This window comes from Pinus tabuliformis, chromosome J, assembly GCF_031772625.1.
Source record: "Pinus tabuliformis cultivar Carrire ecotype Pingquan chromosome J, CPIR1, whole genome shotgun sequence".
NCBI lineage: Eukaryota > Viridiplantae > Streptophyta > Pinopsida > Pinales > Pinaceae > Pinus > Pinus tabuliformis.
Window position 1 is genome coordinate 353,409,420 of NC_142295.1, and position 27,397 is coordinate 353,436,816.

At 41.8% G+C, this 27,397-nt stretch overlaps 1 protein-coding gene across 1 annotated transcript in view; it reads right to left on the minus strand.

Annotated features, from left to right (window-relative positions):
• Positions 1 to 13,337: 13,337 nt before the first annotated feature.
• The window catches only part of LOC149227219 (putative cysteine--tRNA ligase), a 211,522-nt gene continuing 197,462 nt past the window's right edge, over positions 13,338 to 27,397 (minus strand). The window contains exon 13 of the mRNA XM_089377718.1: positions 13,338 to 13,486. Coding sequence (XP_089233844.1) covers positions 13,361 to 13,486 — 126 coding nt within the window. The 3' untranslated portion in view covers positions 13,338 to 13,360. The remainder of the gene's footprint in view (positions 13,487 to 27,397) is intronic.

Consider the following 27,397-nt stretch of genomic DNA (forward strand, 5'->3'; position numbering starts at 1 on the left):
GGACTTTGCTTGGGCTTATTGTGACAAGATTCCCCGAGACCCCAAGCTCCTTTGTAAATTTTGCAAAAAGGAATGTAGTGGAGGCATTTATAGATTGAAGCCATGATATAGGTCTTTGCAGCAAGGTTGACGATAATGTCAAATACCAAGCAGCCTTGGCCCTTGAGATGTTAGATCAGGATAATGCCAAGAAAGCAAAGCAAAACACTGAAATAGGAACGTGGAGTTGATAGTTTTTCTACCACTAGCCCCATGTCACCTCACTCTGTTGCATCCTCAATGTCGTTCCCAAGTTTTCCACACATGCCTCCAAGACCAAGTCAAACTCAAAGCCATACGATTCCTTCAACTCCTTCCTTCAACACTGGAGGTGGAAACATAAACACCTTTTTTTCTCCCAGCACAAAACCCGGTTCCCAACCTACCTTGGATGCCACTGGTTGGAAAAAAAATATCCATAGTCAAGCAAGGAAGGCCATTGCTAACTTTTGGTACTATTCTGACATACCTTTCCACTGTGCCAGAAGTCCTTATTGGCAAGCTATGATTGATGCAATTGCTATTGCAGGTCTAGGGTTCAAAGCCCCTACATCAGAGAGCCTTAGGACAGATATGTTGTTAGAGAGTGTTGAAGATGTCATGCTTGTGCTAGCTGAGTTTCATTCATCATGGGTAGAAACAAGGTGCACCATCATGAGTGATGGATGGACAGATCAGAGGAATAGAACTTTAATAAATTTCCTTGTATCTTGTCCCGCAGGCACAATGTTTCTCAAATCAGTGGATGCTTCAGACAAGGTTAAGACTGCCCAACTTATCTGTGAAATGATGGAGGAAGTTGTTCAAGAAGTGGGAGAAGAACATGTTGTACAAATTGTCACCGATAATGCAGCTAATTATATGGCTGCTGGTAGACTTTTTGAGATTAGGCACCCCACTATTTTTTGGACCTCTTGTGCTGCCCATTGCATAGATTTAATGCTTGAGGACATTGGTAAGCTTCATTGGATACATGAGGTTGTGGAGAAGGCAAAATCCATAACCAAATACCTATACAACCACACTATTGTCCTAAACGCTATGAGAATATACACCGAAGGTAAAGTAATTGTTCGACCTGCAATGACTAGATTTGCAACAAATTTCATATCTTTGCAATCTATGGTTGAGCAAAAGATAAATCTGAAGAGGATGTTCTTGGGACCTGAGTGGATGGGATCTAAACATTCCAAGACCCTTGAAGGCATCGAAATTGCTGCACTTGTGTTTAATGATGGTTTCTGGAAAGATGCCGAAGAGATTATTGCTGTGACGGAGTCCCTTGTTAGAGTTCTCAGGTACTTCAAGTCTTTTAACTTTTTCATTTTTAAATTTCATTTCAAGCTTCTTTTTATTTACAATGTTTCATATTTCTTTAAGTTTGAATACTTGAACTTTCAGGATGGTTGATGGTGACAAACCCGCTATGGGTTACATTTATGAGGCGATGGATCTCGCAAAGGAGGCCATCAAAAGAAGATATGGGGATGATGAGACAAAGTATATGCCTCTTTGGGACATTATAGATGCACGTTGGGATAGGCAATTGCATTCCCCCTTACATGCTGCTGGGTACTTCTTAAACCCACAATATTTTTATGATAAGAGCAAATTTAATGAGGATGGGGAGGTTGGCAGAGGACTTATGACATGCGTGGAAAGGTGCTTCCCTGATCCAGAACAACAAAGTCGTGTCTTTTCCCAACTACAAGATTATAGGGCACCATCTAAATTGTTTGCCTATACCAGTGCTATAAGACAAAGGTCTAAGATGTTGCCAAGTACCCAGCTTGAAGGCTTCATCAATTCATTAAATTTGTTTAAACTTTATTTTGTATGTTAAATGTTTTATTAAGTTTTCTTTTCTTTTTAAGTTTTTACTATTTACTAATTTAGTACTTCTACTCACAAACCCTTACCACTTGCTAGGTCTTTGGTGGCAAAACTTTGGTAGTGATACGCCAGATTTGAAGAGATTTGCCATTCGAATCTTAAACCAAGCATGCAGTGCTTCAGGTTGTGAACGCAACTAGAGCATGTTTGAGAAAATACATTCTAAGAAGCGCAACCGATTGACACAAAAACGCTTGAATGACCTTGTATTTGTCCATTACAATCTACGACTTCGCAACAAACAAATACTAGGTGAGACTCGAGAGCTTGAATTTGAAGGTTTCATAATCTAGTTCGTACTTTAAAGTTCAAACTTCAAACTTCAAAGTGAAACTTTAATTCACATTTCAATGTCTCATGATAATGACAGGTATGGATCATTCACCAATCGACCTTGAAGAGATAGATTTGCAAGCTACAAATGCGGCAGACTGGGTTCAATTAGATGAGCCTCCTCTTTTAAGCCTTCATGACTTGGAGAACTTTGAGAGTCAAGCAAGCGAAGGAGTGGAAGGAATCGCTTCTAGTTCTCACTCTTAAGAGTCTTAGACTCTTAGTTGCTGATTTTTTTCTGATTAGTATGCAGTTTTTTGTAAACTTTTAGAAGCATATGCTTCTAAAGTTCTAAGGACTCAAGACTCAATGCTTTGGATCATGTTTGGACTCATAACATATATGACATACTTATTTATTCATGATATTTTGGAAATCTATTAATATTATGCATTGTTTGGACATGCCTTTACCCAATATTAATGAAAAATGGTTTTTTTAATTCAATATATGTGTATATTTTTATTTAATGAATTCAACGATTTTTTGCCGATTTTTTCCCGATCCGATTAAAACTCTTTGCTCTTTTGCCTCGCCGATTTATTGCCGATTCCGAGTCTGGTAACATTGGTTTGTTTATGTGACATGGAAAGTGAAAAGTATGGTATAAGTAAAGTGAACATGCTATATCAATCCGGGTTTTCCAAGTAGTGCCCTCCCTATAACCCTAAGGTTGTTGGCTAGTTGGCTATCAAATGTAGGAGAAAAATTTTCTCCTATGGGGTTACCCATTTTGGTCCGTAACAAGCTGAATGCAAATTATTTTTTGAAAAACAATAATTTATGAGTGGGGCAGCTTAATATTCAACCCTACGCCCTACTATAGCTATGTAATTAATAGTAATGTTAAGAATATGATATGTAATTAATATCCACATTTCCCCACAATGTCGCTTTTACTTAAATTTTTAACATTACCAGTAATTGACTCAGGATGTTCAGGTGGTTTACCTCATTGGATTTCATATGCAAAAAGTAGAATTTATATCCCACTTAAAATCCAGCAGACTTAACAGTTTTTAGTATTTTAGCACTGAGGGGATTGCAACATTTCCATTGGATTCTGTGTGTATGAGTGTATGGAACTAGCATTTAATCCAGAGCGCCAAGCCAGCTGTGTACCTTAATGTTAGTGGCATTGATTGTTGAACTCCTCTATCATGACCCTAGTAAAAGTGTACCCATCACTCAAACAAAATCTAGATTTGACATGTTAAGATTTTTCTATCTTATTTTAATGCTTAGAAGGTGATATTGATGATGAATATCCCAATATACGGAATGATTTCGATGATACATAGGTATTTGTTGCAGCATGATTTTCTTGGGCTTTGGGCCTTAGCACTTGCTCATTTATTCATCAATCTGTATATGCATTCTAAATTATTAGACTAAAACTTAAAACTTGAATGCTTTCTTAAAAAGTTTTAGTATAATATATACATGCATATGTGTTTATATATATATATATATATATATATATATATATATATATATATATATATATATATATATCATGTTTCCTCGTTTCCTGATTTTTGGGGGGTCACGTTTCCAGTGTGTTCCCATTTTCAAAAACCTGTTTCTGTTTCTCCGTACCATGAAACATAGTTTAAAATGGCGTTCAACATGCAAGACCCCATCCGGAATGGAAGTGGTCTTAGAAAAAATCATTTTTAATTATAGGACCAAAGATCTATATGACAGGATCCCCTTAAACTTCTCTATAACAAATAAGCTAAACAGAAAATGACCAGTTCTGGAAGATGAAATCATAGAACCAATGATTCCAAGGCATCTAGAAAACACATGCTTCATTCAAAACTCAATTTCTTGGATGGTTGATCCTCAATAATAGCTTGGCTTTTAACAATTAAAGTCAGTGTATAAGCTCTATATATATGCCAGATGTGTGATTTTCTAGGAAATAAAACTACTGAAGCATCTTTTGTGAAGTTTCAGGGTCTCCCAATATTTCTAGCATTGGGTTGTGGCATATTATTATTCTCTGATTATTTTCCTCTCTGGTGGAAGGGGGTCATATTTGGAGATAAGTGGATTGATTAGACAGGCAAGAAGAACAATATGGAATATTATAAGATTAACAAGCTTCACACTTTGACGGGGAAAACACTGTCGACTACACCACATCATCTAGCATAAGTTGATATGCTATAATCCAATTTGGCAGTTGTTTCGGATATAAACAAGAACGCAAGAAATTACAAATATAACCATACACATAGAGATGCAGCATAAATAATACTTCATTTCATTACTGTAAAATACTAAAATATGCTTACAAACAGAAATGGACATAAACTAGCTAGGGCGATGGTAGCTTATCTCTAAGAAGAGATGTGGCGGCTACATGCCTCTGAATTGTCTTACAATGAGGCTCAAAGGCCTATTTATTGTTGAGAAACAATGGAAAACCCTAAACATCCAAAAACCTAACCCTAGGAGATGAAGCGCCAAACTATGGGCCCCGTTTTGGGTAAATTGGTACATCAACTTCCTGGGGTCGTAACTTTGGCATATGATCTCCGTTTGACACACACAATACCTCGTTAGAAGGATCTATCCGAGGACTACAACTTTGGGAAGAGCAACATCAGTCCATGGACTCATGTTGCTCCTAGTTTTCCCAAAAAATGTCGTTTAGGGCCTCAAAACGGCTCCAGAAGTTCAAGACCCGAAAAACTACTAAAAATAGTAAACTGTGCTACAATTAAGGAAACTGAAAAACTGAAAGAAACAATGGTGGGGGTCCAAGTGGAATTGGTGGGTGGCCACAAATATCCACCTGGATCATTCCTCCCCCCTTAGGAAGCAATGGTCCCCATTGCGTTGAGTTCCTCCATGAGATGAGGAAACTTCTGCTGAACTTGGTCCCTGGTGAGCCACTTGCCCTGGTGAAGGAGTTGGCCTGCTTTGACAACTCGATACAGTTGGATCTTTTGCTAGCAAGTGTGCTTGATCTATGTGTCCATGATCCGATCAGTTGCAGCTTGTTCCATGCAATATGGATTTAACTCTGTGGGTGTGAGTTGTTCTGCAATGTCGGATGTGTCTAGTAATGGTGGAAAGTATGGCCGAAGGCGGTCCACATTGAACATTGGGTGCAGGCCAAGGAATGAGGGAATGTTGAGCTCAAATGCATTGTCTCCCACAGCCTTGGTAATGGTGTAAGGACCATATCAGAGTGGTCTGAGTTTCTGATAAGCTCCAGTAAGGCGTTCCTTTTGCAAATGCAACCAGACTTTGTCGTCCACCTGAAACTTGTGTGGCACCCGATGTTGATCATGTCAATGCTTGTACTTGGCATTTGATTTCTCCAGAATTTCATGGACCTGCTGGCGAATATGTTGGATGTGCTCAATGAAGTTGTTTGCCTTATCTGTTTCGGACTGGACATGAGCCGAATCTGCCTGAGTAGCTGCAAATGGCATGGCCACATCAATGGGACATAGTGGCTAGAATCCCAAGCCCACCTAAAAAGGGTTGTGGCCAGTCGAGTTGTGGAGAGCCCGGTTATAGTTGTGCTGAACATAGGGGAGGCTCTCATCCCATGTGCGTGGATGCTTTGAGTTGTACATGCACATAATGTGTACGATCATCCTGTTGACAACCTCTATCTGGCCATCAGTTTGGGGATGGAAAGTTGTGGACTTAGTGAGTTTGGTGTCCAGCATCGACCAAAGACTGGACCAAAATGTACTGAGGAACCTGCTGTCCCGATCTAAGATGATAGACTGTGGGATCCAAAAGTGTACCCACACTCGTTCAAAGAAGAGTTTAGCAGTGGCTTCTGCTGTGATATTCTTCTTGCAGGCCACCATAATGGCCATCTTCGAGAACCTGTCGACAACCACAAAAACACAGTCGTTTCCATGCTTAGTAGAAGGAAGGCCCGACATGTAATCCATGGAGATGGATTCCCAAAGTCTACTAGGGGGTAGGCAACAGGGTATAGAGGCCTTGCTTCTTGATGGTCGGTTTGGCAATTGGTGCAAGCAGTGCATGATCTGATGTACTTCCCGACATCCTATCGAAGATTCAGCCAATAGAAATACTTTTATAGTACTGCCACTGTTTTCTCGACCCCGGAATGCCCAACAGCCCGACTGTAGTGTGCTTTCCAAATCATCTTGGCACGCTAGCTTGAAGGAACACAAATGTGACCCATGTGGCATAACAGGGCATCCTGGAGGTGAAAATCTGGAACATGCTGACCCTCCAAGAGTGTTTAGTATGTGTGGCTGAATTCTCGGTCGCTTTTGTAGAGAAGTGGCCAATCAGAAGTCTTGTGCCCACAAGAGTTGAGCACGGTGGTTAACGCCATGATCGGTGGTCGACTGAGGCAATCTGCAACATTACTGGTGTTGCCCTTCTTATACTTGATATTCAAATGGAACTGTTGCAGGTATGTGGACCACTTCTGATGGTGATCATTCTGCAATTTTCCTTGGGTCTTTATGAACTGCAAGGGTCGGTGGTCTGTGTAGATGACCGTTTCCTTCCCCAAAATGTAATGCTTCCATTGTCGGTAGGCCTGCATAATGGAATACATCTCTTTGTCATAAGTGGGATACTTCCGGACTGTGTCTAAAAGTGTCTCACTGTGATATGTCACTGCATGCCCGTGTTGAGTAAGGACTGCCCCAATAGCATAGTCAGAGGCATCTATCTCGACCTCAAATGGTTGTTGCAAGTCAGGTAATGCGAGCACTGGCGCTGAGCAAAGGTGATGTTTCAACTTTGTGAATGTCTTCTGTTGAGATTCAAACCAAAAGAATTTTGCTTTCGCTCCTCCATTGGTGACTTGACTCAAGGGCCAAGTGATATGAGAAAATCCCAACACGAACCTGCGGTAGAAGTTGGCAAGACCCAGAAAGTTGCGGAGCTCTGTCAGAGTGGTTGGAGATGGCCAATCCCGAATGACTTGGATCTTGGCTGGATCCACATGCACCCCCTATTCATCAATAATGTATCCCAGATATTCAACCTGGGTCATGCCAAAAGTGCATTTCTCCAAATTGGCACATATAACTTGTGTTGCCGCAGTGTTTGGAGAACCTGTCGGATGTGGTGGAGGTGTTATTCCCAACTCTGGTTGAAGATCAGGATGTCATCCAAGTATACCACTACAAATGAGATGGTGAATCGCCACAAGATGTCATCCATTAGCCTCATGAAGGTTGCAGGAGCATTCGCCAACACGAAAGGCATAACCAACCATTCGAAAAGGCCCTCCTTGGCTTTGAAGGTAGTCTTCCACACATCGAAGGGTTCAATTGGTACCTGGTGATATCTTGACTTCAAATCGATCTTGTTGAAATATTTTGCCCCCTTCAGTTGGTCCAGGAGGTCATCAATCCATGGGATCGGGTACCTATTACGGACAGTGATCTTGTTCAGCGCCCGATAGTCAATACAGAGTCTCCAAGTCCCATCCTTCTTTTGTACCAACACGATCGAGCTCCCACAGGGCGATGAACTCGGACGGATGTGACCTTTCTGCAGCAGCTCTTGAATCTGCCTCTTGATTTCATCGTTCTCCAGAACGGAGCGTCGATAGATCGGTCCATTGGGCAGCGGCGCAAATGGGGTCAAATCGATGGAGTGCTTGACTTGATAGTGTAGAGGAACCCCTGCGGGGGAGGTGAAGATGTCCTTGTACTCCTCCACGACCTTGTCCATCTGTAGTTGTTGTGCGGAGGGGCCCTGTCTGGAGGTCGTGGCCACCGTCTTCTTCTTTCCTTGAGGGCGTATCATCAGGAAAACAAATTTCCCGGTTTTGGAAATGAGCTCACTGCATTGCTTTGCAGTAACCAAAGAGATGGCGGTAAGCGGTGCTACCTCTGGTATCTTGTACAACTTATTTCCCAAAGTAAAAATAATAGCACGAGGCCTTGATTCATACACAGCATGTCGCTTCCACAAGTATGGTTGGCCTAATAATACATCACAAACATCAAGAGGAGCAACGTCACACAATACCTCATCCGTGAAGGGCTTGATGTTGTATGGAAGGCGACACTGCTGGCTCATGCGAAGATCCTATCCTTGGTGAAGCCACCCGATGGTGTACGGTTGTGGATGTGTTGTGACTGGTAAGCCCAACCGCTTCACGACCTCTACCGAAATGAGGTTCTTTTGGCTCCCGCTGTCGACAATGAACTGTAGCGGGGAGCCCTTTACCCACATCTGGGAGTGGAACAGGCACTCCTCCTCTGGATCTTCGAGTTCCTCCTTTTGGATCTTCGTGGTGGCAATGGTGGCATTGGGCTCCGCATCGATAATCTGCTTCCCTTTGTCATTCCCCCTGTCAGGTTCTGACTCAGAGTCGGAACATGCATCTGATTCTGAAACCTTTAGCTCAGCCACCAGTGACTGTTTGGCCCGACACTCGCTTTTGTTGTGGGTGGAGATCTTATGGAACTCACACCACTTTCCCGTGTCCTTTTTCGGCTTCGTGGCGATGTTCTTTGGTTGCAGTTTTAGCGGGTTGTCTTGGGTCGCCCCGCCTTGGCTTTGTCTTTTGTTCTGCAGTTTGGGGGCACCTTTCCCTTGTTTCGGATTCGCAGATCCAAAGTCCCGCTTCTTCTGTTTAAACTTTTGCTCGATCTTGACGGCATATCAGTATGACATGTCGAGAGAGGAGATATTCAGGAATTCTATTTCGTCCTGGATGTACCTGTGCAGGCAGCCACGATATTTGAATACCAAATGCTGCTCTGAATCCTTGATACCCAACTTTGTGCAAAGGGTATGGAAAATATTGGTAAACTCCGGCACGTCTTGGTCCCATCCTTGCCGCAGCGTGGTCCACTTTATGTATTGATCCTCATAGCTTCCGACAGGGTAGTACTACTCCTTGATGGTAGCCCAGAATGAATTCCAAGTGGGTGCGGCTGAAAACAGTGAGGTCGTACTTTTATCCTTTGTTGAAGTTTCTAAGTTTACTTAGTTTAGAAACCCTTCATGCACTTTTTCTGATTTATTCCTACCTACTTGTTATTTTTCTTTAACAAGTTATTTACAAAGTAAATACTGAAAATAAACACCAGTGCATGCTCAACGTATTACAAATCAGCAACTAAAAGAAACAAGAGCAAACACACCACATGACCCCATTATTTTTGGACCAATGTCCCCGAAAAAACCCAATGCGGGAAAACCGATGCAGCTATCTGAGGGTTTTCTTATTAAGCAATATCATAGTACAATCTAGGTGCCGAAACTGGCCTACCCAACAGAGAATTTCCTTAGCAGCTATACCTCATAGTTTGAGAGAAATCTCTTGGCTGAAACCCCGGAAAATCCTTCTGGCAGTTACTCAACACAAAACTGCTCCTACAACCCCAGCGTCTGCCCAATCTAGACTGTGTCAGCCCCTCTCTGTCCCACACTCGCCCTGCGTCAGCCTTTCTTGGCCTGTGTCAGCCCCAGGAGGCCTTGTGTCAGCTCTGGGAGCCTCTGCGTCAGCTGCACTGGCCCTCTGGTGCTCTGCACAGCACTTGGCTGCCTCTACGTGGCCCTACGTGAGCCCTTGTTGGCTCTGTGTCACCCTCCTTGGCTACTACGCTGCTCTCCCGACACAATCTCTTCCGTCTCTGTTTCACTGTACTCAATGCCCCTCAGTTGCTCTCCCGATCACTGATTCTATCTCTCTTAGCAAACTCCGCTCTAGAGAATAGAATGACTGATCATCTGGTGTATTACTCCAAGTGACCCTCAAGCCTCCTCTTATACTTTTCCTGTTGACATCTCAACGGTCGAGATTAAGTCCCTAATCAACGGCTAAGATTAGATTTGGCTTAATCCATGTCTTTTGGACCATTTTAACACAAATTCATATTAATACACACTAATATTTTATTTTTCCTAAGTTTAGACTTAGGGACTCCATTAAAATATTAATTATTTTAATATGTCCTGATCTGTTTAGAATCTGCCCAAACCCTTTCTGGGTATTGCAGATCTCATGTGCCCCAACCTCTCCACCAAATTTCGTGGCTAGATCACATCCGATGCTACCCCAAATCAACATCCTTCTACTCACAGTAGGTTTCCCACTAGTCCTTGACATGGGGGGCGGCTTTGAGAAGAGCGAAAGTAATCTTTTCCCGGCCGGAAAAATCATGAACAAAAAAATACCCTTCTAGCAAATTTAACCATTTATCTACGGCGTCTGCATCTACCTGACCCTCAAATATGGGAATGTCAAAGTTAACTTGTACCTTAAAGGGTGTGGCACTTCCAGAGTAGCTGCTGGAAGTAGATGTGTCGCCCCTGAGTAGCCGTTGAAGGATCTGGGCAAAGTTGTCGATCATCGCGTTCCTTTGTCGCTCGAGGGCCTCTTCGAGCAAGATTTTGTTAGGATCTCCTGCCCCCTCGTCTTTCTTTTCGTTGGCCATGGTAGGCCGTCGGGATTTGCAAGGTTGGTCTGGCAAAGGTTCGACCAGTTCAAGCTCTAACTTCTTATATCCCGACCTTGTTGGAACATGCAAAGAAAGACAGAGAAAGAGCAGACTGCTCTGATACCACTGATCCGGATTTAAATAGAGATGCAACAAATTACAGATATAACCATACACACAGAGATGCAGCATAAATAATACTTCATTTCATTACTGTAAAATACTGAAATATGCTTACAAACAGAAATAGACATAAACTAGCTAGGGCGATGGTAGCTTATCTCTAAGAAGAGATGTGGCGGCTACATGCCACTGAATTGTCTTACAATGAGGCTCGAAGGCCTATTTATTGTTGAGAAACAGTTACCCAAAAATCTAACCCTAGGAGATGAAGCGCCAAACTATGGGCCCCGTTTTGGGTAAATTAGTACATCAACTTCCCGGGGTCGTAACTTTGGCATATGATCTTCGTTTGATGTGCACAATGCCTCATTAGAAAGATCTATCCGAGGACTACAACTTAGGGAAACACAACATCAGTCCATGGACCCATGTTGCTCCCAGTTTTCCCAAAAAACGTCATTTAAGGCCTAAAAACGGCTCCAGAAGTTCAGGGCCCAAAAACTACTAAAAATAGTAAACTGTGCTACAATTAAGGAAACTGAAAGAAACAATGGTGGGGGTCCAAGTGGAATTGGTAGGTGGCCACCAATATCCACCTAGATCAGCTGTACAATTTAAATCTAGGATGGCATTATTAAAAATCCATTGAACCTCTTGAAGTTGGAACCAAAGCTGGCATCCTTGCTGTCTTTGCTTAAGAAGGACGAGGAATGAACATACTCTTTACCTGGAAATCTATAATTTTTATGGTGCATTTTCCTTCACGCATTAATGAAATAGCAGATGCATTGATTTCAAAAAAATTACAATGATCATGGAAAAGGTAATGAGATTAAAACGTGTGCATTTCCTTTCTACTATCAAGCAATTCAAACGTAGTATTGTTTATATTTATTGGCAAAAGTGAAGAGATAAAATTTCCTGAACGAAAGAAACTGCTTTCTCCTAAATGTCCATCACATATACAGAGGCAAGAGCTTTTTTCTTGCTTTGAATGAGGCGCAATTTCACCATCTAATTTGTTACAAACTAGAATACCTTACGAAGTAGACTCGTTTTAAGCAGTGTTTTTAAAACCGGAACCGGTGACCGAACCGGTCCACCTAATGAACCGGTTTACCGACCGGAACCGGTCTAACCGGGACTGGTTTGGTCTAAACGAACCGGTTTTTAAAAAATACATTAAATAATTAATTTTTAATGAAACAAAACTATTTTTAAGATGTAAAACCATGATTCCAAGCCAATAGAGACAAAATATGCAAAGTTTGCTCATTTATATACCATGCAAAGGTGAATATATCAAAATGGCACCGAGTGCAATACATATCATCGACAAAATAGCAAAATACATAAGAAATGAGGCTCTAAATGGCCTATAAAATCCAAAAACAATGCTGCAAGCTATGAGGCCATTGGCCTACTACAAGTCTTCAGTTAAGTTATAAACCGGCCGGATGTAATGTCCTTCAATCTGCATATTTATTCTCTCTACAAATCTATAGAAGTTAGGAGTAGGACATCTCTTGTTAAGGGAAAAATTTCAACTCTTATTGGTGAATAAATATTATTAGGATCCTTGAGTTGACTGTTGAACAGATCAAAGCTATCCTTTTGCAGTCATTGGTGAATCTTGATAAGCCCTGGATTTATGAGTTTTCGGACTTTGCAATAAGCAAAAGATTAGCAAGTGTTGAAGTGACATATGTGATATATGAATAAAAGACACCTTTGTTAGGTATCCCATTGTGAATATATGACATTGACCCCCTCCGCAATCTCATTGTCTTGTTGAACAACTTAAAGTATCAAAATGCACTAAGCCAATGATTGAATTTAGTGTTGTGTTTTAGCTCAGAGCATTATAATTGAAGGCATATCTTTAGTTATACTAAGAACAATTGGAGTCATCTTTGCAAGTCAAAAGGCAACAACATTAAGCAAAAGCATCTTGATAATATAACCAAAAAAGGGACTATTATTTCATATTTAATCACAGTGAGAATTTTAAAAACTACACAGTTCATGACTAAGGGTTTTCATCATTTACAGTAACACTAACAGTGACAAGTAGCAGTGTATCTTGAGAAAGTCTTTTGTAGAAGGTGACTTTGTATTTATTAGGAAAGTTCAAATGATGTAGGACAACAAGATATTGACTGTCCTATTTTGGTTTTAGCAACAATATTATTGATCATAAGAAGTGACAGTGGTACAATGATAATAACTTAACAGTGAACAGTGTCCATAAACCGGCCGGTTTAGGACGGAACCGGCCGGTTTGCTATAAACCGGCCGGTTCCGCCCTAAACCGGCCGGTTTTTACCGGTTAGGGCCTATTTTTGGGCACGTTGGGGTGTAAACCGGGTTAGAAGGGCCGGTTCGGACCGGCCAGCCCTCCAACCGGCCGGTTAGACCGGTAACCGGTTTTCTGGGCCGGTTTTAAAAACTATGGTTTTAAGGAAGTTATTTCTCACAATTATATCCAGAAAATACCATTGCTTGTCTTAGAGGAACTTTCATTACATATTTCCAAAGAACCCATTTCAAATTCCACATTTATGGTAAAACTGTTTTTTTCTCAAACAAGTATTGAAAATTTTGTTCACCTTGTCCCATAATTGGTTCACAAAAAGAAACCTCAACTGACGTGCTGTATATTTCTGTAATGCCTGAAAAGTCATAGAAATCCAAAGAAGAGTAAGAAATAATGGCCCAATGGCAGCATTAAAACTTAGAATATGACTTGTAAGGTTGAAAAGCATAACCAACAAAAATTATGGAACACTATGAAAATTCATGAGCTTCACCTAACTTTTCAAATTGGTAAAAGAAGGATATTGAAAGAGGAACAATACCCAATTATGTTCTAGTACACTATACTTGCAATCAATTACAAAGGTAAAAGACATGAGAAAAAGAATCTGCATCTATCTATATATTCCCAATCAAATCAACTTATAATAAAAAAATGGCACCAACATAAAATCTGCATGTGAACAGATAGTCACCTAAATGGATCATACTCTATTTCCACAAAGTCGAAGAGATGAGAAGACAATTATATGTAGAAAAGCATCATATCAGTCCACTTAAAAGACAGTGTTACAAGTATTAGTGTTCCAAGTAACCAGTATTTAGTATGGAAACTCTCTCCATCAACACTCCATGTACAGAGGAGAAATTAAAGACCTGTAACATTCTTCCAAGACTGAGACCTACTTCTATGACAATTTCAAGATTATATCTTTTCCCAATCTTCTTAGCATACTCTTTCTGTAGGACTGAAATAGGCTTTGAACATTTCAGCTCATTCATCCAAGTCCTAGTACAAGCCAGTTTCCTCATCAACCTTGTACAGACTTCAAATCGATTCTTCATATAGAGATTCACAATGAAACGATCCAATTGGTTGAAATGTACAATGAAGATTGTATCCAGATAATCTCACATTTATTAGCTATTATTGCCTACAAATTTTTTATGTTTGAAGATTCTATCATCCAAAATATACATATTTAAAAAGAGAATGGCTCTATGACTAGTAAGTTCTATAACAGACTAATGGCACTTTGCAGAATGATACCATCAAACATTTCCATCAAAACGAGAATCATCATATCAAAGGGGAGAATCAATACTTAGGAAAAAGATCTGTAAGTTGAACAAACTCAGTTCCTGGCTCAGGCCACATCCATAAAGCATTCATTGATAACTTCTATGTTCTAGTTTCACCAAATAATTGGCAAGCTCCTCAGCATTAACACTTTAATTCGCAACTTGGGATTATCTGAGGAAAATTATGTATCCTGCAACTATTAAGACCTGATCCGTGACCATCAACAATGTACCAGAATTTGAGGGGCCCCCTCAATATACAGAGCACCATTTTATAACTAAGCAGCCTGCTCATTTTGTGAAACTTATCTAGAGAGTAGGGCAGGATCAAATGTACAGCCTGCTCATTTTGTGAAACTTATCTAGAGAGTAGGGCAGGATCAAATGTACAGCCTGCTCAGTTTGTGAAACTTATGTAGAGAGTAGGGCAGGCTCAAATGTGTTTGCTGACTTACCAATGCTATTCAACTAACCCACTGCACACATATTCTTAGTGGGTGGCACAGTAACAGAACCTAAAGAAAAAGACTTACAATCAACCATAGACACAAAACGAGGTAAAATGCAATTTGTCAGCTATAATGCATGCCAAGCTTGTATATTAGGCCTAGCTTAGGGGCTTGAACATCAGGAATTGCCTAGTTATGGTGTTGTTGGCTCTTAGATTGTAGACTGGAAACCAGGAGTTCAGGTAGTGTGAGAGACTATGGTAAAATGACGTGTCACTTCACTGACTAAGATATTTACTCCACATACATATGGATCCACTTATAGAAGGACCCCCTCACTTTATAGAAACAACTTTGCATTTTGTTATTTCCTCCCAGTTCACCCTTGGTGTTGGAAAATGGAAAGCATGGTACCGAACATTTAATACAAGGTTGAAGAAGGATAAACAAAAGAATTCAATTACTAAAAACAGTCATACAACCCTGGGGTGTGCAAATGAACTACACACAATACCAAGACATGAAAACTCATAAATAATAAGAGATCCATTCAACTACCCCAAAACCTTAACCACAAAACGTAACTCAGTGTTAACTAAATTAAACATTCATTTACCAACTATTTACAAAGATTTAAATCTAAAATCCTAGAAACAGTTTTTGGATTACTATTGATAACAATGCCCCCTCCCCCCAACACACACTTGATCCAAAAAGTTTCTCATAATGGTGTCAACTCAAAAGAAGTATTGTTGAAGCTCCTCTGATGTCATGTGCGTTGATCCAATTATGCATAAGTGTAAACCTCACCCCACCATACATCAGGCTCAGACCTGCACTATTTCCTCTGAAAGAAGGCCAACCCCGAAACTTTTTGGAACATGTGCACCCATGCCCCAACCATGTTATCCACAGACCAAAGTACCCTAACAACACCAAAACCGAAGGATTAGCTCATACTTGTGATGATTCATATATACATTGTAATGTATAATGTTATATACCATGAATAAAAGTCCATGTATGAACAATGATGAGGATAAACAAGAGAAGTTGGGGATGAAAATTAATGGACAGATGCATGGAGTGATTAAAATTTACGAGATATAGTTATGGAGATGGTTGAATGCAATTATCAACCAATATCTAATTATGACCATTTGTTATGGTCACCTAATACATATAATGCCATTGATTGTACAATTGAAGAAACACAAGTGTAATGCAATGATAGCAGAGAATTTCCCCTTACCAGGTTTCTCCATTTTAAGTCCTTAGTGTCCCATGCTTTCACATGGAATGATTTTATTGTTTTGCATATTTAAATCCAACATTTGGTATCAGAGCCAAGCTGAATTAAATTCAGAGCTTTGCATGCATCATAGAAAAATTATAGTTGTCTCTCCAATATTGTCAAAGCTACAGAACATTGACGAAGAACATGGAAAACCCATATGGAAACCACACGCACTTGTTTGCAATTCACAGATGGTACATGCTACAGAAAAATCTAGCAGACCTAGTGCAAAGCCTCACTAGGTGGATCTAGACCTCGTGGCAACAAGAGATCAACTACCACTGTCACCTCAATAGCTTTTCTCCAACTATTTAGCGATGTATAAACCACAAGGGAGGCTTCCCTATATACAGATCACCTAAAGAATATTCAACAAGAAGGGTTCAAGATGATGGATAGGTCTAATGATTCGGATAGGGTACTGTCAAAGCTAGAAGGTCTGAGATATTCTTTATCGAAGTTCAAGCACTCTACTCCTAGACCAACTAGGGAGTTGTTATAAGTTACGGTTTGATAGGTTTTCAATGATATGGCACGCAATATTATATAACAGCTAGAAGAAATAGTCTTACAATGATTAATCAACAAAGGATAAAGACTATCAATTAGATATGCAAGGTATGGGGTTTGCAATTGATTCTTTATGGCTGAAACATGCATAAGACAGCAATATAATGATGACGTCAACCCTAGAATTAGGGTCTTATAATGCAATAAATGCTATATTTTTCTTTTTATCAATTATTTAATGCAATCCCTACTAAAGGGAAATAACACATCAAGTAGAATTACTTTTTAGCAATATTTCAAAGAAACCCTAACCCTGACCCTAAATATCCATAATTTTAGAGAGAAGAGAGAGAAAATAGTTAAAGTAGAGAGATTGATCACCACCACCTAGACTAGTGCCTTGATCTAAATGGATAAATGGAGTTACCTAGTGCAAATTTAGTGGCAACAGCCTTGATGAAGAGGGTGAGAAGGCTAAAGCCTCTTCTTACAAACCCTAGTGGCTTCCTTAATAGGAAGATTTTAAATTCAAGAGATGCACAACTCGAAGTTCTCTTGAAGGATTCAAGGAAAACAATTTCACATGGCACAAGGAATAAATATTTCTAGATAAATATAGCAATTTTAACCATGGCACATGTAGAAACCCTAATTTACACAAGATAGAATGCAAAATATAGAAGATAACAATAAACTTACAAAATTTCAACAAGAATCTCTTCAATCAATCCCAAGAAACCATCCTCAAGAAAAAATCCTTCTCCAAGCGCAATCCACACCATAGAATCACATTGTAGCTAACTAGAAAGAGACAAAAAGCTAGTGTGCACTTCAAAAGAGAGAGAATTGTGATGATGAATGATGATGAATAAGTGAATAAGACTCCCCTCTATTTATATGAGGTAACCAAACCTTATTTCACTAATTGTACAAGAAAAACCCCTAAAAATGGATTCCTTAAGCATTCAACAAAGTCAAAGGTCACAAGCCAAACTTGAAATAGCTTTAAAACATAACAAGATGCCAAAAGTAACTCACACATGTGGGAGAAAAATGATCTCCACCATGAAAACATCCTCCAAAGTAGGCAACTAGGCATCAAGGAACTAAAGCAAGGTTCCAAGAGTGCTCCTCACTCCAAGAAAGTCCTAAAGTGCATGTGAACATCTACAAAAGGTGCCTCCTCCACCATGAAATCATCCAAGAAAGTCCCTATGTCACCCTTTCCATGCATGTGGGAGTGAGCTACACCTTTAAGGGCAAGCATTAGCATTGAAGAGGGATGCGCTAGCCCTCCCAAGTCATCTCAGTAATAACCATCCTCAACTTGGCTCCAGAACAAGGTATTGTCCATCAAATAGGGTCAAGGCCAGCCTAGGGTGGTCTTGGGTCCATCAGGGCACATCATCAAATCGTCCAGCACTCAAGCTTTCAAGCTCAGTTTTTCATTTTTTCGAGGCTCATCAAGAGGTGTAGTGGCATGTGGAAGTTGCTCAAGTCCCAAGGCTCATCTATAGAGGGGAAATGTTGGGGCCACAAGGTCATGTATGCTCTCAAAATGAGGCAAAGAACCCCCTAGAAGGTGTTGAAGTGTAATGAAGTTATTCCTTAAGGGACCTCTACTGCATATGTGATACCACCTAAACAAAATCTCTAAAGATCAATTGAGATCAACTTCATTAGGACATCAAACCATTAAAGCAACATAGTGGACCATATCTAAGGTTAGAGGCATAGAAATACTCCACAAAAAACTCATCTTCAAATTTCTACCTAGATCGGGTATCATCAGAATTTGTAAATAGGTTACCTCACTTATGTTAGAGATGATTAGGCCAACAACCCTATTAGCTGCTCCCAACCTCCAAGGGAGTGACATGTCCCAGGTCAACCCACCAATCCATAGGTGTGTGTCATAATGGTGGTGATAGAGTGTGAAAGACTTCAAGGAAGGTGTCACAACCATGAGAATAGTTAATGGGGGTCCAACATCTTAAGTGTAATAACGTAAGGAGGGAGTAGTCATGGTGGCATGAGTTAGCCTTTTCATCTGCGTGCTTATTCCACCCCTCTAGTGCGCCTTTTACTTTAAAGATTGGCGTTTGTTTGGTGCATAGCTTAGCAACCCAAGGTTGCTTTATCCTTTTCCAACACCCCTTTAAGATTTAGCAATTTCTCACTGATCCATCATGAAACAACAAGTTCACGATATAAGTAACAATCCATGCAAAGCTATCTAGTATCAACAAACTATGAACACGAAAATCCCTCTCGTGCACCTTAAAACCATGAGCAACTGAAGCAAAACCCTTCACCAAGATTGTAGTAGTTACTGTTATCATCAAAACAGAACTTATGTCAAGAGTATATATATATGTCGAGACAAGGTTCATAACTGAGATAGTGTATGCATGTCGAGGTTGATCCATCCATGGATGATTGCGTTCTGGAATGAACTCCAAGTTGATGTATGTAGAAGGATCATCGAGAAACAGATGCTTAGACAAGTCCGAAGATACATATTTTTGTAGTGGAAGTTGTAGGGTCTTGTTTCCCTCTTTCTACTCTAGATCCGAGACTTAGTTTGTCTGCACCTAATACTAGCTTTGCTGACACTAAATCTTGCTACTGTGAAACTGCGGTCTCCTATAGCGAAGGTGATGGTCCCGCTGCAACAAACTGGAGCTGATCTAATTGATCTCCTTGTTGTAACTGCGTTGGACCCTGCCCATCCAGCACACTGGAGTCTCATATTCCTCCTCCACCTGGATTTGGTACCTTACTGTCTCCTTTTAAGCCTTGTCCCTTACTGGGACCTTTCTATGCTTTGCAACTCGCACTTCCTCCAGTGCCTGTCTCTGGCAACTGGAAGTCAATCTGTTGCCCAGATCTGCATTTTCGCTAACTCGCACGACCTATTCTGGCAATCTCGTATGGCCACCTCAAGACAACTGCAAAATCTGTGAAACTCAAAAACTGGGAAATAAACATGAATCACCTCCTCTCCTACTTGGCTACTAGCTCTGTTATTCGTACTCCCTTCTGGAGTGAAAATTTCCAGCCCCTGCTGCAACTGGAAATATTGGATTTCTGAACTAGAAACCTTCTAAGGGAAATCTCCCTCTGTGTGTGCATTTTCTCTTCCACCCGGCACTGATTCTGTAACTACAAACTGTTGCAAAACCCTCTATGCCCAGACAAGGAATCTACTCTACAAAAATACTAAGTTGTTACTGCTCCCTCTGCCTTCTAGAATCGTTGTTCTGGACAAATCAATTTTTTTGCCACTCTGCAACTAAAAATCGAACCCTTGCCCAGCAATTCGCACTACCTAGCTAGGAACTGCGCAGCCTCTAAAAATTTTGGCCTATTGCTCCCTCTTAATAGCAAAATTTTCTCTCTTCCGCCTCTAAGCTTCATGTCCGTTAAATATGCTCTGATACCATGTGAAAATTCCTTGAAATGCAACAACTGGAATTAGTTCTCCTAACTTCTTATTCAGTTTATTAATTTTTTGATTAATATCGAATTAATCGCACTATAATTTCTTCACAAATAAAAATGTTGCGGAAAATGAAAACTGGAACTGAGAAAATAGAGCACACACAAAATAAAATTGACGGTTATTTTTGGACAAAAGTCTTGGAAAAACCCAATGTGGAAAAATCGGTGCAGCATTGAAGGTTTTAATTATTATGTAACAACAAAAATTTTGAGTACAGTAAAAATGTCGCCAAACTAGCAATTCTATCTAAGAGAAATACTGGCAAAAATATCTGAGGGAATTTTACCCCCCTCTCCACGCAATCTCAGCTCAGTCTAACCTCTGGAAAGCAAGCCATCCAAACCCTTTGCGCAAGCCCTGTGTCACCTCTACATAGACCATCACACGCTTGTCCCGGAATTGATGCAAATCAAGACACCTTGCCTACTACTGACTGGGAAAATGTCTCTCTGGCACACTGGAAAATCCTCCTGGGCTCTGGAAACTGAAACGACCTTCCCTTAAGCCAATCGAACTGCTTATCTTGAGGCTCTGTGCTGCCTCCTAGAGATAAATTTCGGCCTCTTCTATCTGACTCTCCAAAACTGGAAACTCTTCCAGAATACTGCCATGTTGCCCCTCTACCACCTGCTACTCGATCACTGGCTCAATCTCATTGTTGAATCACCTACTACTACAAAATCGAACTGCCTTGGTCACTGAGTATCTGCACTGGTGTGTTCTCCATCTACCCATCGACCTATTCTTATAATCTCTAGTTGGGACTCCAACGGGCGCGATTAAAACTTAATCGATGGTTGAGATCATCTCCAAGTCGATCTGTGTGAGATTCTAGAGAAGTCTCACCTTTCTTAATTAATTGCTATTAATTAACCATTTTTCCTATGTTAGACTTAGGAAATTTTTAATTATGGTAAATTAATTTAATTGAGCCATCTCTAGGTTGAATTTCCAGAAACAATTTTTGGTTTTTGGAGAACTCCTATGTTTTGGCCTCTCCACAAAGTTTCGAGACTAGAACACCATCTGATGCTACAAAAACTAACAGAGTCAGATTGATAAGCCATATTGTAAGCATCATCATTATGATCGGCACAATCCCTAAGGCCTAACTGGACAAGCTCTTTTTTAATTCAAGAGCATTATCTCGAGAGGCTTTATGTGTGATACCGCACTACCTCTCTAAGGTACATACCCCATCTGGATGTCCATAAGGTATAACCTTTTAGGATTATTCTTATCTTAAATCTTTATAATTGAGTCCTCAAAGAATATTGGTCCTCTTTGACCACTCTTCTCTTGGATTCCTGTCCCATCCTCAAAGAGTATCGATTCCTGCATCATTCTCTCTTCATCGCCCGAAGAGGAGAATGCACATGTGATATCAAAAAGCACTCCCTCTCAAATCGAGAGGACATCCCTATTCTCCCTGAATCTTGAGAATAGAACCTCGATCCTTATTCAAGGAGACTCGTTTTGCTCCCTAGCAAAAATAGAGATTCTAGACTTCCTTCCAATAAAGGAAGCCAACACCACAAGCCTTATAGCTTGTCTTCATCATGTTGATTTCGGGTAGCATCGGATGTGCTCTAGCCACAAAAATTGGTGGAGAGGCTAAAGCACATGAGATCTCCAATACCCAGAAATGGTTTGGGCATATTCTAAACAGTTTGGGAGATATTAAAATAATTAATATTTTTAATGGAGTCCCTAAGTCTAAACTTAGGGAAAATAAAATATTAATGTGAATTAATATAAAACTGTGTTAGAAGGGTCCAAAAGTCATGGATCAAGCCAGAGTTAATCTTAGTCGTTGATTAGGGACTTCATCTTGGCCACTGAATTGTCAACGAGAAAATTATAAGAGGAGGCTTGAGGGTCACTTGGAGAACACACTGAGAGAGATTAAGAACTTGATTTTCTGGGGCAAGGTTTGTTGAGGAAATTGAGTGAAGTGATCTGAGTTGCAGCTGAGGGGCAGTGAATACATAGCAAAGAGGCAGAGTTAGTACCGGGAGGATCAGCGCAAAAACCGAGAGAGCTTGACGCAAAGGCAGCCAGAGGCCACGCAGAGGCAGCAAGGAGCTGCGCAGAGCCAGTGAGGGCCAGTGTGTGAGACGCAGAGGCTCCAGAGGCTGACGCAGAGCCCCGAGAGGCTGACGTTGGGACAGATAGGCTGACTTTGGGCTCATGTTGGGCCAGATAGGCTGACGCAGGCCTTAGAGGCAGCGCTGGGAGATTTTCGTGGGACAGATTGGAGCTGGATAGCTGGATAGGGTGACGCAGAGTAGCAAAAGTTGTATTGTTGTTGTGGGATCTTTCATCCGGTGATTTCGCCGGAATATCTGTCTCCAACTGAGAGGTACTACTGCCGAGGGCATTCTTTGTTGGGTGAGCCATTTCTGGCACCCTGGTTGTATTCTGAAACTGCATAATAATAAAACCCTCTAAATAGTTGCACCAGTTTTCCCGCATTAGGTTTTTCCGGGGACATTAGTCCAAAAACAACAGTGTCCCTTGTGTGCTTGTTTCTTTCAGTTGATGATCTGTATGTGTTCATATTGTACTTGTATTTATTTTCAATATTTACATGGTAAATAACTTGTTAAGTAATTGAACAAGTAGGAAGAAATAAATCAGATAGTACAGGAAGAATTTCTAACGGGTTAAGCTTAGAAATTCCAACACGGTATCAGAGGCTGGTTGCAAATCACAGGATAACTAAAGGCATCAGCCGAGAAGAGCAGCAGCAGCAGAAACAGTTGTCCCGAGTGATAGAAGTTGTTCCTAGCAGCAAGCAGCAAGGAAGGGGTGACGCAGAGAGCATGCGTCATCAGTTTGAGCCAGGAGGAGGATCAGCGCTGAGGCAGAAAGGAGCAAACGTGACCTATGCAGTGGCCAGTCATCTTTCTCAATCAAGAAGGATCGACGCTGTGGCCAGGAGGTGCAGATTTTGCTGGTGACGGGATTGCGTAGAGCCTAGAGGCTCAGACCTTCAAATTGCTTAGGCATAGGAGGCTATGGGTGAGTTGCAGAGCGAAGCTGGTGGGGTACTGTGGTCAAAACAGTACCTAACAAGGCAAGACCAAGTAGGAGGGAGTTGCTGCCGAGGATTTCTAGCCAAGAAATGCGGATCAGTGATGCAGTCGCACAAACGATTAGAGTGGGACATCTCGACACTGGCAGAGGGGTTTCTAGAAGAGAAATCGAGGCTCAGAGGGAGTCAAACCGAGAACTTCCAAACGAGAAGTTGAGAGAGTCGAAAGAGGAGTAGCTAAATGGTAGTGAATGGGTTAAGAGATTAGGATAGACTGGATGGAGCCTCAAACTTCGTAGTCTGGAAGGCCAGAATCTTGTCCGTTCTAAACAAAAATCGTCTCAAGCACATCGCCTTGAAGACGATAGCAATCCTAGTTGACCCGACTGAGAACAACAAGTACGAGGAGGCAATGGCGAGGGCCAACAGCATCATCCTTGACGGGGTCAAGGACCATGTAGTACCACATATTGCCAAAAAGGAAACAACAAATGCAATGTGGGAGGCCCTGACAAAATTGTATCAACATACTTCCGTGCAGAGGAAGATGCTACTTAGAAAATCAGCTGCGGTCATACCAGATGCAGAAGGGAGAACAGATCGACACCTTCCTCGGTCGATTGAAGGAGATCCGGGATCAGCTGACTTCCATAAGGGCCACGCTGAATCAAGAATTGATGGTGAGGACAGCCTTGAACGCAGTATCGGAAGACTGGGAGGTGTTTGTCCAGAGCATACTCGGCAGGTCGACCATTCCAGATTTGGAGGAACTGTGGTTGTCTCTTCGCTAAGAAGAGATCAGAAGGCTGACCAAGGTGGGAAGCAGCAGCAAGGGGGTCAGAATCAAGAAGCAAGAATAGGAGGATGTTTCCCTAGCATCTAAGGGAAAGCAGGAGAAACAGAAGAAGAAGGACCTCTCCAAGGTCAAATGCTTCCACTGTGGGGAACTGGGTCACTATGTGAGCCAGTGTCCGAGGAAGAAGAGCAAGGGAGAGGCCTCCAAGACCAAGGCTGCGCCAGCAAGGGCGGAGAAGGAAGTGGAGACAGATGATGATTGTGCCATGAATGCTCACACGCCACTTGAGAGGAAGTGGGGAGACATCGAGTTGTAGTCAGATGGACTACAGGCGATGAGGGGCAAGATCCTCGAGGTACCCAACCTCTCGGATTATACCTTGCTATGGGAGCCCCAAAGAGGAGTAGCAGTACTGGTGGATGTCAGTAGAGATGGATGCGGATGGAGCGACAGAGGGAGCTATAGTGCAGGATTCCCAGGACAGCGTGAGGCAGCAGTGCGAGATGCATGGAGTTGTTGCAGCAACGCAGAGGTCAGAGAAGGGGCACTTGTCAGCGATAGAGGGAGTTTCAGCATCGAGGGTGTCTCTAGCCTGACAAAGATGTCAGAGTTGGGAGATCAGTTACTTACTTCTCAGTAACTGAGTTGCAGTGCAACAGTTAGCAGTGGCAATGCTATGGGCAGCACGATGTAGCATGATGAGAGGGGTTGTCGTACGGATGCAGCAATGGCAGTGGCAGGGCCATGGGTAGTAGTACATGATGCAACAGTGATGTTGGGCAGCAGGCCTAGCATCAGCACCAGGACCGATGCCGGATGATCAGGGTGATGCTCAGTGAGGAGATTTACTAGAGCACAGTCCTCACTAAGAGGGAGTGTTCGTTTGGGGTAGCATCGGATGTGCTCTAGCCACGAAAATTGTTGGAGAGGCTAAAGAACATGAGATCTCCAATATCCAGAAATGGTTTGGGCAGATTCTAAACAGTTTGGGAGATATTAAAATAATAAATACTTTTAATGGAGTCCCTAAGTCTAAACTTAGGGAAAATAAAATATTAATGTGAATTAATATAAAATTGTGTTAGAAGGGTCCAAAAGTCATGGATCAAGCCAGAGTTAATCTTAGCCATTGATTAGGGACTTAATCTCGGTCGTTGAATTGTCAACGAGAAAAGTATAAGAGGAAGCTTGAGGGTCACTTGGACAACACACTGAGAGAGATCAAGAACACGATTTTCTAGGGCAGGGTTTGTTGAGGAAATTGAGTGAAGTGATCTGAGTTGCAGCTGAGGGGCAATGAATACATAGCAGAGAAGCGGAGTTAGTACCAAGAGGATTAGCGCAGAAGCCGGGAGAGGTTGACACAGAGGTGGTCAGAGGCCACGCAGAGGCATCCAAGAGCTGCGCAGAGCCAATGAGGGCCAACATGTGAGACGTAGAGGCTCCAGAGGCTGACGCAGAGCCCCGAGAGGCTGATGCTGGGCCAGATAGGCTAACTCTAGGCTGACGCTGGGCCAGAGAGGCAGACACAGGCCTTAGAGGCAGCACTGGGAGATTTTCGTGGGACAGATTGGAGCTGGAGAGCTAGATAGGGTGACGCAGTCCCTATTAGGGTGACGCAGAGCAGCAGAAGTTGTATTGTTGTTGTGGGATCGTTCATCCAGTGATTTAGCCTAATATCTGTCACCAACTGAGAGGTACGACTGCCGAGGGCATTCTCTATTGGGTGAGCCATTTATGGCACCCTGGTTGTATTCTGAAACTGCATAATAATAAAACCCTCTAAATAGCTGCACTTTTTTCCCGCATTGGGTTTTTTATTAGTCCAAAAACAACGGTGTCACTTTTGTACTTGTTTCTTTCAGCTGATGATCTGTATGTGTTGATAATGTACTTGTATTTATTTTCAGTGTTTACATGGTAAATAACTTGTTACGTAATTGAACAAGTAGGAATAAATAAATCAGATAGTACATGAAGAATTTCTAACGGGTTAAACTTAGAAATTCCAACATGGTATCAGAGGGTGGTTGCAAATCACAGGATAACTGAAGGCATCAGCCGAGCAGAGCAGCAACAGCAAAAACTGCTATCCCGAGTTACAGAAGTTGTTCCTAGCAGCAAGCAGCAAGGAAGGGGTGACGTAGAGAGCCTGCATAATCAGTTCGAGACAGGAGGAGGATCAACGCTAAGGCAGAAAGGAGCAGACCTGACCTACGCAGTGCCCAGTCATCTTTCTCAATCAGGAAGGATCGACGTTGTCGCCAAGAGGTGCAGATTTTGCTGGTGACGGGATTGCGCAGAGCCTAGAGGCTCATACCTTCATATTGCTTAGGCATAGGAGGTTGTGGGTGAGTTGCGAAGTGAAGCTAGTGGGGTACTGTGGTCAAAACAGTACCTAACAGGGCAAGACCAAGGAGGAGGGAGTTGCTGTCAAGGATTTCTAGCCAAGAAATCTGGATCAATGGTGCAGTCGCACAAACGATCGGCGTGGGGCATCTCGACATTGGCAGAGGGGTTTCTAGGAGGGAAATCGAGGCTCAGAGGGAGTCACACCGAGAACTTCTAGACGGGAAGTTGAGAGACTCGAAAGAGTCGAAAGAGGAGCAACGAAATGGCAGTGAATCGGCTAAGAGGTCATGATAGACTGGATGGAGCCTCAAACTTCGTAGTTTGGAAGGCTAGAATCTTGTCCGTTCTAGAATCTTGTCCGTTCCCAGTTGACTCGGTTGAGAACGACAAGTACGAGGAGATTTTCGTGGGACAGATTGGAGCGAGAGAGCTGGATAGGGTGACGCAGTCCCTATTAGGGTGACGCAGAGCAACAGAAGTTGTATTGTTGTTGTGGGATCAGTCATCTGGTGATTTAGCCGGAATATCTGTCTTTGATTGAGAGGTACTACTGCCGAGGGAATTCTCTGTTGGGTGAGCCATTTCTGGCACCCTGGTAGTATTTTGAAACTGCATAATAATAAAACCCGCTGAATAGCTACGCTAGTTTTCCTGCATTGAGTTTTTCCGGGGACATTAGTCCAAAAACAACAGTGTCACTTGTGTGCTTGTTTCTTTCAGTTGATGATCTGTATGTGTTGATATGGTAAATAACTTGTTAAGTAATTGAACAAGTAGGAAGAAATAAATCAAATAGTACAGGATGAATTTCTAACGGGTTAAACTTAGAAATTCCAACACACCAGAGTTCAGCTACCAATTTTCCATAACTACATGACTCCCTCTTGCCTTCGCATCTCTTGCATCGAGCCTGCTTCTTTTCGAGGTATCATGAAACCATCTCTACTCTTCCTTCTTGTGACAGGATCCAAGTCATCTTTCTTGCTCATCAATTTCCATCTTTGACATGAACGCATTGT